The sequence below is a fragment of the Trachemys scripta genome, chromosome 2 (genome assembly GCF_013100865.1).
Source record: "Trachemys scripta elegans isolate TJP31775 chromosome 2, CAS_Tse_1.0, whole genome shotgun sequence".
Classification (NCBI taxonomy): domain Eukaryota; kingdom Metazoa; phylum Chordata; order Testudines; family Emydidae; genus Trachemys; species Trachemys scripta.
Window position 1 is genome coordinate 58,067,793 of NC_048299.1, and position 13,211 is coordinate 58,081,003.

Genomic DNA, 13,211 nt, shown 5'->3' on the forward strand with positions numbered 1-13,211 from the left:
TTGACTCAACCCTCCTCCCCCGCCCGTTAATAAAGCAAGCACGTGACCCATTCCACCTCCTGGTCCTTTGTTTGTTTGGCTCCGGAGCGCCTGCGGGGGTAGGAGGAAGACTAGAGATAAGACCCCTGCGCCGTTCTATGACGTCAGTGTGCGCCGGTCCGCTCCCCCCGCCCCCTTTGGGAATTATGTAGGATTTTCTCCAGGAGCTCACATTCTATCGGTGGAACGTTGGCGATCGATGTGTCGCGCGTCCCCACCATCCCCGGAGCGCTGCAGCCGCGGGCCCCAGGCTGCGTTCCCAGGTGTCTGTACTAGAGACTGGTTGGCCCTGCGGCTTCTCCTGGGATCTGATCAGTCCGGCTCCTCCGGCTGCCGCGGCAGGTGATTGCCTAGGTGGCTCGCCCTGCTGGCTGCCCGGTTGTAGAAGCAGCAGGAGGTTTTGTAGTGCGTGGTTACGCAGCCTACTCGTCCGTCTGGGATCTTAGTTAGGGCAGTTCGGTGTGTTATAATTGGCTTCCTTTGGCTGCTGTGCATGGGCCTGCGTGAGTCCTGCCAGCCTTTGTTTTCTTGGTGGTGAGAGGAGGGGAGCATGGCAGCCTCTGGGTCGGAAAAAAGCAACAAGAAGAAAACAGAGAAGAAACTTGCAGCCCGAGAAGAAGCTAAACTGCTGGCGAGCTTTATGGGAGTCATGAATACCATGCGAAAACAGGTAGGGCAGGAGATACAGCTGAAGGAGCAGAAGGTCCTGTGTTCTTTCGCTGTTTGTGGTGAAATCTGCCCAATAGGATCCAATATCCAGTGTCTAGTAGCCAACATCATCACCACCCAGTCTTAGTAAACTGATCTATATCCACCTCAAGTTTCCCAGTAATCGTAGTTAGAACTAGGGTGACCAGATGTCCCGATTTTATAGGGACAATCTTGATATTCGGGGCTTTTTCTTATATGGGCACCTATTACCCCCCCACACTCTGTCCTGATTTTTCATATTTGCTGTCTGGTCACCCTAGTTAGAACATGTCATCATTAGTCCTGTCCTTTGTTTTTGGATGCGTGTGTGGGCTTCCACTGACTTCTCTGCATAGCTTTGAGTATGCACTGGAAACTGTAACCAAGTAAGCTACACCAGGTCTGAATTATTGTTCCCATTTTACAGGCACCAAGCATGTAAGTAATTTTCCCACGGGCACACATCTGGTCAGATGTTGATCCCAGGAATCCTGCTATCCCACTTGTATTCACTAGACAATTCAACTTTGTTTCATCTTTAATAGATGTCTCCCTGTCTATAGGGTGGTTGCTTAAGACAATTTTCAGTATTATTGTGTTAAACCAACATCTGCTTTTAAGTATTCTAATAGGGGTAATCCACCAATTCAGAGTTTGAGCCCAACCAAAACTAATTTATCAGCTAGGCTTCAGTATCCTTTATTAAATGAATATGTTCATATAGAATAATCTAGAGATCTGGTGGAGCTTCTAAAAATTGTTTAGGGATGGACAAAACCCCTTTCTATTTAATCCTTGCACATATTGGACTTTGAGAGGAAGATGTCACAAAATGAATTGTATGAAATACAAGCAATAAGTAGACTCAGCATGCTTTGGGCATTGTAAAAATAATAAATAGCTGCTGACATACTTGTGTACTGTGGCACAGTGTCAAGTATCAGGGGGAAGCCGTGTTAGTCTGTATCAACAAAAACAGCAAGGAGTCTGGTGGCACCTTAAAGACTAACAGATTTATTTGGGCATAAGCTTTCGTGGGTAATAACCTCACTTCTTCAGATGCATAGAGTGAAAGTTACAGATGCAGGCATTATATACTGACACATGGAGAGCAGGGAGTTACTTTGCAAGTGGAGAACCAGTGTTGACAGGGCCAATTCAATCAGGGTGGATGTAGTCCACTCCCAATAATAGATGAGGAGGTGTCAATTCCAGGAGAGGAAAAGCTGCTTCTGTAATGAGCCAGCCACTCCCAGTCCCTATTCAAACCCAGATTAATGGTGTTAAATTTGCAAATGAATTTTAGTTCTGCTGTTTCTCTTTGAAGTCTGTTTCTGAAGTTTTTTTGTTCAATGCTAGTGACTTTTAAATCTGTAATAGAATGACCAGGGAGATTGAAGTGTTCACTTACAGGCTTATGTATGTTACCATTCCTGATGTCCGATTTGTGTCCATTTATTCTTTTGCAGAGGGACTGTCCGGTTTGGCCAATGTACATGGCAGAGGGGCATTGCTGGCACATGAGGGCATATATAACATTAGTGGATGTGCAGGTGAATGAGCCCTTCAACACCATCCTGGCCACCATGGATGTAGAAGCTCTTTACACCAATATTCCACATGAGGATGGACTACAAGCTGTCAGGAACAGTATCCCTGATGAGGCCACAGCACGCCTGGTGGCTGAGCTTTGTGACTTTGTCCTCACCCACAACCACTTCAGATTTGGGACAACTTATACCTTCAAGTCAGTGGCACTGCTATGGGTACCCGCATGGCCCCACAGTATTACAACATTTTTATGGCTGACTTAGAACAATGCTTCCTCAGCTCTCATCCCCTAGTGCCCCTCCTCTACTTGCGCTACGTTGATGACATCTTCATCATATGGACCCACGGAAAGGAGGCCCTTGAAGAATTCCACCTGGACTTCAACAATTTCCACCCCACCATCAACCTCAGCCTGGACCAGTCCACACAAGAGATCCACTTCCTGGACACTACAGTGCAAATAAGTGATGGTCACATAAACACCACCCTATACCGGAAACCTACTGACCGCTATATGTACCTTACATGCCTCCAGCTTCCATCCAAGACGCATCACACGATCCATTGTCTACAGCCAAGCCCTAAGATACAACCGAATTTGCTCCAACCCCTCAGACAGAGACAAACACCTACAAGATCTTTATCAAGCATTCGTAAAACTACAATACCCACCTGGGGAAGTGAGGAAACAGATTGACAGAGCAAGACGGGTACCCAGAAATCACCTACTACAGGACAGGCCCAACAAGGACAATAACAGAACACCACTGGCCATCACATACAGCCCCCAGCTAAAACCTCTCCAGCGCATTATCCACGATCTACAACCTATCCTGGAAAATGATCCCTCACTCTCATAGACCTTGGGAGGCAGGCCAGTCCTCGCTTACAGACAACCCTCCAACCCGAAGCAAATACTCACCAGCAACTACACACCACACCACAGAAACACCAACCAGGAACCAATCCCTGTAGCAAACCTCGTTGCCTACTCTGTCTCCATATCTACTCTGGCGACACCATCAGAGGACCCAACCACATCAGCCACACCATCAAGGGCTCATTCACCTGCACATCCACTAATGTTATATATGCCATCATGTGCCAGCAATGCCCCTCTGCCATGTACATTGGCCAAACCGAACAGTCCCTCCGCAAAAGAATAAATGGACACAAATCGGACATCAGGAATGGTAACATACATAAGCCACTAAGTGAATGCTTCAATCTCCCTGGTCATTCTATTACAGATTTAAAAGTCACTAGCATTGAACAAAAAAACTTCAGAAACAGACTTAAAGAGAAACAGCAGAACTAAAATTCATTTGCAAATTTAACACCATTAATCTGGGTTTGAATAGGGACTGGGAGTCGCTGGCTCATTACAGAAGCAGCTTTTCCTCTCCTGGAATTGATACCTCCTCATCTATTATTGGGAGTGGACTACATCCACCCTGATTGAATTGGCCCTGTCAACACTGGTTCTCCACTTGCGAAGTAACTCCCTGCTCTCCATGTGTCAGTATATAATGCCTGCATCTGTAACTTTCACTCTATGCATCTGAAGAAGTGAGGTTATTACCCACGAAAGCTTATGCCCAAATAAATCTGTTAGTCTTTAAGGTGCCACCAGACTCCTTGTTGTTTTTGTGGCACAGTGAACATCCTCCTGTATCTGTATTGAAAGTTCAGTTATTGTTATGCAGAGTTTATTGCTAATACGAAAACAGGAAGAGTTACTGCAGTGGGTCCACTTTCTTATCTGACAGGTTTCAGAGTAGCAGCCGTGTCAGTCTGTATCCGCAAAAAACAGGAGTATTTGTGGCACCTTAGAGACTAACAAATTTATTAGAAAGCTTATGCTCTAATAAATTTGTTAGTCTCTAAGGTGCCACAAGTACTCCTGTTCTTTCTTATCTGAGGACTTCTCTGTACTAAGCCAAAAAATCAAGTTTGAGTAGAGGGCTGTGTTATTTCAGGTTGAAACTGTATTAACACACAACCCTTTTTCAGAGACTGTTGGAATTGAGGTGGACATGCACAGTCAAGTCTTTATGCTTGGTGTAGGTGGAATGGGTGTTGGGTGTTTTTTAGTATTTATTCTCCCAATGTGGATCCCAAACTAAATATGCCTCCTGTCAACTGAATCAGTTGAGATTCTGTTAGAATTCTAGGTGACAACCCTGCAAAATGTTGTTTCTTGATCTACATGGCTGCTGTATCTGACTGCTTACCTAAGAAGCCCATGCTCATGTTTATAGCCTGGTAGGTAGCTACTGCAGGGCTGGCCCACAACATTTTGGCACCTGAGCTCAAACGACGCCCCCATGCCTCCTTGCTTGGGCCAAAACTTTGAAAGGTCTCTCATCTGCCTTCTTCCTGTTCTACTCCCCTATTGGGGCAGGTAGCAGAGCAGTACCATGAAAGGAGAACTAACAACTTCAAATGCCTTGTTCAAAAATGTTAAGTAACACTTAACTTTCAAATGCCTGAACAGCAAATGTAACTTTTCTTGTCTGCATAGTAAACACTGGCATTTTTATCTGTTTGAATAATCAAAGTGGTGCTTTCCGTGCCTTCTTGGTTGCAAAGATTTGAACTGCTTTCTGAAGGTCCACAGTCTGGGCCCGCTCATGCTCTATTGAGATGGTTGCAAGGCCGACCAGCCTCTCCTGTGTCATTGTGGAGCGTAGATGTGTTTTTATTAACTTCAGCTTGGAGAAGCTGCGTTCTCCACTGGCAACTGTTACAGGAAGTAGTAGAAGTATGTGCAGAGCAAAAAAAGCATTTGGAAAGAGAGTGGTCATCTTATTTGTGCATATATATTCCAGAACAGCTTTTGGAGTTGATCCTGCTGAAATGTACACCTCTACCCCGATATAACGCGACCTGATATAACACTAATTCGGATATACCGTGGTAAAGCAGTGCTCCGGGGGGTAGGGCTGCACACTCTGGCAGATCAAAGCAAGTTCGATATAACGTGGTTTCACCTATAATGCGGTAAGATGTTTTGGCCCCCGAGGACAGCGTTATATCGGGGTAGAAGTGTATCTTGAAAGGGCTTTCAGTTCATCACCTAAATCACTCGGATCAATATCGCGCATGTCATCATGTGTCAACACTGTCTCTAGTGCCCTGCATTGCTGGTGTAGGTCTTCTTCAGGTATAGTGAGGAGTTTTGGAATATCATACAACATCCCAAATATACTGCTGTGTTCCTTGAGCTGCATGAAACAATCTAGCACCTGGTTAAAGAATTCAATTTTGAATTGTTGTTTGGGATCACTTATGGGATTATCCCGTGCCTCGTAATCAAAATGTCGTCTTCTTCTTTGGTGACTCTTGTATTCTTGAATGGGTGGGAAAACAGCTTCAGTGTGAAGTTCCTCTGCCAACTTCTGTGCACTCTTCAGAACATTTTGAAATCCCTCATTTGACCGGTAAGTATAACTTTGCTTTATCCAATTGTTCCATTGCTCTAGATATATCAAGGTCAACACCTTGGAGTCTCTTGCTTACAACATTTATTTCAAACGCTATGTCATGCCACAACACTAAGCCACACAGAAATTTGAAGTTACGTATGTTTCTGGTGATTCCATTTCCCTCTGCCACTGTTCTCCCATGAACAGTTCCTGTCATAGCACTAACTTCCATAATGGCAACTATTGCATCATCTATCTTCCCAATTTGGTGTTTGATAGGCTTTATCACCTCCATTCGACTTTCCCATCGTATGGCACTCAGTGGTTTCAGTGTCAGAGAGGATGTTCCCAGATGTTGCTTCAAAATTTGCCATTGATGAGTTGATGCAGAGAGAAATACATTGATGCTTTGAATTACATTAAAAAATTCAGCAGCCTCACTAGAAGCTGATACTGCATCACTGACCACCAAGTTCAATGAATGAGAACTGCATGGGACAAAAAAAGTTCGAGGGTTTAACTCTCGGATCCGTGTCTGCACTTCTCTGTTCTTTCCTCTCATGTAGCTACCATTATTGTAGCCCTGACCTCTCATATCAGCTATCGCAATTCCCGTATCTTCCAGCTTTTTAAGAAGCACATTTGTCATACCAGCTCCTGTAGTATCATCTATGTCAATAAATTCTGTAAAATGCTCTCTGACAGTTGCCTTTGCAGGGACATTTTCACTAGGTTCTGTTGTTGTTACAAAACGCACCATTAGAGTCATTTGTTCCGTATGGCTGTTGTCAGGTGCGCAGTCAGGAATAACAGAGTAATATCTTGCTGACTTCACATCTGCCACAATCTTCTGTTTGACTTTTGTTGGCAGTAACTGTATGATCTCATTTTGAATTGTTTTTCCAAAGTAGTGGTGTGTGTACATTTCCTGGGTGGTGACTCTTCTTAGGCTTGGTCTACACTACCCGCCCCAATTCGAACTAAGGTACGCAACTTCAGCTACGTGAATAACGTAGCTGAAGTCGAAGTACCTTAGTTCGAACTTACCTTGGTCCACACGCGGCAGGCAGGCTCCCCCGTCGACTCCGCGGTACTCCTCTCGCCGAGCTGGAGTACCGCAGTCGACGGCAAGCACTTCCGGGTTCGACTTATCGCGTCCAGACTAGACGCGATAAGTCGAACCCAGAACTTCGATTTCCAGCCGTCGAACTAGCTGGTAAGTGTAGCCAAGGCCTAAGATGCTCCGGGAGTACAGCATCAAACTCAGCCATCAGCTCCACAATTTTAAGGAAGTTTCCATTGTTTGGCACATACAGCTGATCTGAAGTGCCACGCAGTGCTAAGTTTTGGGTAGTAAGCATTCTCACAATGGCATTGAGCCTTTTCAGAACATTTTGCCAGTAAAGAGACTCTGATGCAATCTTCTCTTGATGCTGATCATCTGTGGTTGCCTTTAACCTTAGTCTCATCTCAAGCTCTTTCCACCTATGGAATGCTTTCTGGTGATTTGCTGCCTTCTCATGGCATGCCAGATTTCTAGCCAGATTTTTCCAGTCCTTTGTTCCTGTAGAACCCAATGTGGCAGGAACATTAGACTGGAAGAGTTTGCAACAAAAACAATATGCAGCATTCTGGGTTTTTGAGTACATAAGCCATGGCCTCTCCACTTTGTCACCATTGGGGATTTCATGCCAGTAATGTATTGGATGGAAACTTCTATTTTCATTTGTCTTTGGGGAACATGAAGTTTTTCACTTGCTGTGGCCCATGCAGTACAAGAAAGTCCCTCAGGCTGCTGCTCAAGTGGGTCCACAGTCTTGGATCATGATATAATAATATATGGAGATATACCTATCTCATAGAACTGGAAGGGACCCTGAAAGGTCAATGAGTCCAGCCCCCTGCCTTCACTAGCAGGACCAAATACTGATTTTGCCCCCGATACCTAAGTGGCCCCCTCAAGGATTGAACTTACAACCCTGGGTAAGGCCAATGCTCAAACCACTGAGCTATCCCTCACTGCCTCATCTAGACTTATGGAACTAAACTCAGCAGCAGCTATTTCTTGCGCCTCCACCACACTCTTCTCTGATCTACCCTTTTCTTCAGGAATGTGCATGGGTTACATCCATTTGAGATGGAGATATGGATGGGGCAGTAGCTGCCAGGTCACCTACACTCTGACTAACTGGAAGATCAGGCATCTCCTCACCACTCACATCCTCACTGGGGCCGGAAGGCTCACCGTTAACATTTGTGTCTATGTATCTCAGGAGAGCTCCTTCCTGCTTAGATAGAAAAGATTCCTTTGCTTTCTTTCTTTTTCTGAATGCTGCCCCAGAGGGGCGTTTTCTTCTTTCACTCATGACTGTTCTGTGCCAGCTATAGTGGCTCTCAACACTCAATTGAAGGGGACAAATAAGCAGGCTGGTAGCAGGGCCTGAGTGAGGGAAGATATCAACGTCTTAAGGGCCTAACTGGCTCCTACTACTACAGTTGACTGCCTGTTCTCCTCAAGTGGGTTCAGGGAAGCAGCAGGAAACTCCCTGAGAAGCTGGTTTAATCAGTCCAGGCTCCTGGGGGTGCTAGAGAGGTACATAAGAGGCGGCTCCTCTCTTTCCCTGCAGCTCCTGCTGCTTTCTTTTATTCCTTCTCACCTTTTCTCCTGCCTTCCTATCCTCAACCTCAAAGGCACTTGAATCCTAGAATTAAGTTTGCTTTTGTGGAGTTGGTTGGTTGTTTTAAACAGAGTTGGCAGTTTTTTAAAGAGACATTATTAAGGGCACACAAGCAAACTATCCCACTGCATAGGAAAGACAGGAAGTGTGGTATGACACCATGCTAGCTTAACCTGACCTGTAACTCAAAAGAGAGTCATACAAGAAGTAGAAACTAGATCAAATTACAAAGGATGAATAAAAAACACCACCACAAGCATGTAGGGACAAAACTGGAAAGGCCACGGCACAAAACAAGGTTAAACTAGGTAGAGATATAAAGTGTAACAAGAAAGCATTTTACAAATACATGAGAAGCAAGAGGGAGACCAGGGTTAAGGTAGGCCCATTACTCAGTGAGGAGGGAAAGACAATTACAGAAATTCATTCTGTAGAGTGCCATTCACTCACAGCACCAATTTGAGGCTACTGAATGGTGCTATTCCTTGTCTGTAAGCAATTTGAGGCAGGGAACATCTTCTCAATACATGTACATACAGCGCCTAGCACAATGAGGTCCCAATTCTTGATTGAGGCTTATAGTTGCTGCCACAACACAAAAAAAATTAATAATGTGTTGGCATATGGGTGCATGGTGCTTTATTATAGCAGAGCACCAGCACCACTGTAGTTAAGATTGAACATCACTTTCAGGTCTAAGGCTGACTCATCAAAGTGTGTTAAAATCTGCATGCTTACTCAGATTATCTTGAGATTTTCAGTGACACACAAGGGTGCTGGGTAACGTTAGTAGACCAAGTTAGAAGTCATCTGAGAAAAGTGTTCCTTAGATGTAGCTCCTCTCTCTCTCCCCCCCCCCCCCCCCACATACACACCCCCAAAAAAATACAAGGGCTTGGGTTTGGAGCAGTTTTTTTTTTTAAGACCAAATTTGGTCTTTATTGCTTAAGTATTTTTAGCTACAGGTGTGCAAAGAGACTTTTTCTGGTGTACACTTGTTACTCAAACAACTGTTTGTTTGGTTTTTTAACATATGCATTATTTTTATGAATCTGTTATTGTAGCTGTAGGTGCTTCTGATCTGTGTTATTTCCTGAGTGAATCAAAAACTACTAAAAGAGCATTTAGGGATCTGACTGAAACTCAGATAATCGGATATTTAAACTATCATTCTGTTTTCCCTATCTAGTTCTGACTATGCACACTTCCTTCCCACTCTATTAATGGGTTGTTTTGGTTTAACTTTTTTGCAATAAGGGGACTTCATGTACCTCAGAATGAAGTTCTAATGCTAGACAGCAATATTAGTGAATTCAATAAGAACCTGATGCTATATGTCCTCAGGTCCTATTGAAGTCTGACACAAGTGAGTGTTCATGTTCTTAAAGTCAGTCTTAAAGGAATGCCAACTTTAATTCTATTCATTTATATATATTCCACCCACACACACTATTCTTGCTCCAACAATTTTTCTAGTTTTACAGGTGCTTGCTCTTCCAGTCGCTGTGTGAAAGATCACACAAATGGGAAAAACTGTCTGACTAGACATTTAGTGCTGTCAAAATATACCAGGTAACCAAACTGAGTAAACAGAAAATTCTCAGAACAGTGATCTTACATGTTACTTAGACAATGACAGGTAAAAAATCATTTCTTTTGTAGAAACTTTTAAACTGACAACTGTCCCTTTAACTTGCATATTTTTGAGATGATGCTTGGGTGATCTATTTGTCTCCAATATAAAGGTGCATTATTGTCTTGTTAAACAGGGTAAACCAAGATTAATATGTAAGCCTTAACTTTGATCATCCCTTCACCTTTGTTTGGCGTATCTAAACTACTAATTGTTCTTATGTTTTTTACTTTACCATTATGTGATGAGCCTGCTAGCCGGAGAGCAGAGAAAGCAATGGATTTCTGAAAACCTCTTTTAAGATAATATTCTTGTGTGTATTTCTCACAAAGCTGATCTTTACTTTTTTATTAGAAAACTCTCTGTGATGTCATTCTCATGGTACAGGAAAGAAAGATCCCAGCTCATCGTGTTGTGCTTGCTTCAGCCAGTCACTTTTTTAACTTGATGTTTACTAGTAAGTCTTCTCAAAATTGGCTTATTTTAATGTTTTTAATATTTAAAATAAAAAGGTTAACAACTTTTTGCCAGGGGTCTCTGAAGAAGATAATAGAGACTGGCTCTTAAACAGTCGGAGGGAAAGCTCTTGTACTTTCCTCTCTCCTTAATTTCTCTCCTTCCCCCATGCAGCGCTGCTTTTTACCCTTTTTATCTTCTCTTATTAAAGTCAGTGGGGCTACTCATGTGATTAAGTATCTTCCTGTGGAACTCCTTGCCAGAGGATGTTGTGAAGGCCAAAACTATAACAGGGTTCAAAAAAGAGCTAGGTAAGTTCATGGAGGATAGTGGCCAATGGCCAGTGCCCCAGAGGGAATGAACAGAACAGGTAATCATCAAGTGATCCATTCCCTGTCTTCTATTCCCACCTTCTGGCAAACAGAGGCTAGGGACACCATCCCTGCTCATCCTGCCTAATAGCCATTGATGGACCTATCCTCCATGAATTTATCTAGTTCTTTTTTGAACCCTGTTATAGTCTTGTCCTTCACAGCATCCTCTGGCAAAGAGTTTCACAGGTTGACTCTGTGTTGTGTGAAGAAATACTTCCTTTTGTTTGTTTTAAACCTGCTACCTTTTAATTTCATTTGGTCATTCCTAGTTCTTGTGTTATGAGAAGGAGTAAATAAGACTTCCTTATTTACTTTCACAACACAGTCCTGATTTTATAGACCTCTATCATATCCCCCCCCCCCCCCCCCCCCCCGGTTGTCTCTTTTCCAAGCTGAAAAGTTCCAGTTTTATTAATCTCTCCTCATACGGAAGCCGTTCCATACCCCAATCATTTTTGTAAAATTTTGGAGCCTGCAAGTCCACTCAGTCCTACTTCTTGTTCAGCCAACCACTCAGACAAACAAGTTTGTTTACATTTGCAGGAGATAATGCTGCCTGCTTCTTGTTTACAATGTCACCTGAAAGTGAGGACAAGCATTCTCATGGCATTGTTGTAGCTGGTGTCGCAAGATATTTACGAGCCAAATGTGCTAAAGATTTGTATGTCCCTTCATGCTTCAACCACCATTCCAGGGGACATGCGTCCATGCTGATGACAGCTTCTGCTCAATAACAATCCAAAGCATTGTGGACCGACGCATGTTCATTTTCATCATCTGAGTCAGATGCCACCAGCAGAAGGTTGATTTTCTTTTTTGGTGGTTCGGATTCTGTAGTTTCCGCATTGCAGCATTGCTCTTTTCAGACTTCTGAAAGCATGCTCCACACCTCGTCCCTCTCAGATTTTGGAAGGCACTTCAGATTCTTAAACCTTGGGTAAAGGGCTGTAGCTATCTTTAGAAACCTCACATTGGTTCCTTCTTTGTGTTTGTGAAATCTGCAGTGAAAGTGTTCTTAAAACGAACATGTGCTGGCTCATAATCTGAGACTGCTATAACATGAACTATATGGCAGAATGTGGGTAAACAGAGCAGGGAACATACAATTCTCCCCCAAGGAATTCAGTCACAAATTTAATTAACACATTTTTTTTAATGAGCGTCATCAGCATGGAAGTATGTCCTCTGGAATGGTGGCCAAAGCATGAAGGGGCATATGAATCTTGAGCGCATTTGGCTTGTAAATATCTTCCAATGCCGGCTACAAAAGTGCCATGCAAATGCCTGCTCTCACTTTCAGGTGACATTGTAAATAAGAAGAGGGCAGCATTATCTCCTGGAAATGTAAACAAGCTTGTTTATTTTAGGGATTGGCTGAACAAGAAGTAGGTCTGAATGGACTTGTGGGCTCTGAAGTTTTACATTGTTTTGTTTTTGAGTGCAGTTATGTAACAACAAAGAAATCTACATTTGTAATTTGCACTTTCACAACAAAGAGATTGCACTACAGTACTTGTATGAGGTGAATTGAAAAATACTATTTATTTTATCATTTGTACACTGCAAATATTTGTAATAAAAATAATACACACTTTGATTTCAGTTACAACACAGAATACAAAAAAATATATATATATATGAAAATGTAGAAAAACATCCAAAATATGTAATAAATTTCAATTGGTAGTCTATTGTTTACCAGTGTAATTAAAACTGCGATTAATTACGATTAATTTATTTTGAGTTAATCATGTGACTTAACTGCGATTAATTGACAGCCCTAGTTCTTATGTTCTTAAATGTGAGTAGAACTTACAAAAGTGAAGTTATTATTGGAATATTAATAATAAACTTTTATATTATGATAAAGTATAAATTAATTTTGTTTCTATTTAAATAGTTCCTATGTGTGAATATTTAGGTTCTGGGAATGCTGGTTTTGTTTTGTTTTTGTTTTAAGGTTTTCCCCTCGGCATAGTTGCTTTACTGCTGATTTTTGTGACTGGTGGAAAAATAACTGCTCAGAGAATGATAGACTGATGTAGTTCTATTGTTACTTTTCATTGCAGCAAATATGCTTGAATCAAAGTCCTTTGAAGTGGAGCTAAAAGATGCAGAGCCTGACATTATTGAACAGCTTGTGGAGTTTGCTTATACTGCGAGGTAGCTTGTTGTTTAAAAATTTGTCATTTTTGCCACAAAGTTTAAAGCTTAGTATACTATTTATAAATGATAAATCTCAAAGAAAAAAAAAGCGTGTGTAGTTCAGCGACTTGTTACTATTTATAGCTCCTTATTTAAGTCTTCCTTAAAATTTGTTAACATTGGTAAAGTTTTTTCTCTGTACCATAGTCATTCAAAT

General features: G+C 42.4%; 1 protein-coding gene across 2 annotated transcripts in view; it reads left to right on the top strand.

Moving 5' to 3' along the window:
- Nucleotides 1-69: 69 nt before the first annotated feature.
- The window catches only part of KLHL7 (kelch like family member 7), a 37,631-nt gene continuing 24,489 nt past the window's right edge, over nt 70-13,211 (top strand). Inside the window, exons 1-3 of one of the 2 annotated variants that reach the window (XM_034760616.1) lie at nt 70-709; nt 10,374-10,476; nt 12,919-13,012. In XM_034760616.1, coding sequence (XP_034616507.1) covers nt 590-709; nt 10,374-10,476; nt 12,919-13,012 — 317 coding nt within the window. In that variant the 5' untranslated portion in view covers nt 70-589. The remainder of the gene's footprint in view (nt 710-10,373; nt 10,477-12,918; nt 13,013-13,211) is intronic. The other variant, XM_034760617.1, reaches the window with a different exon arrangement.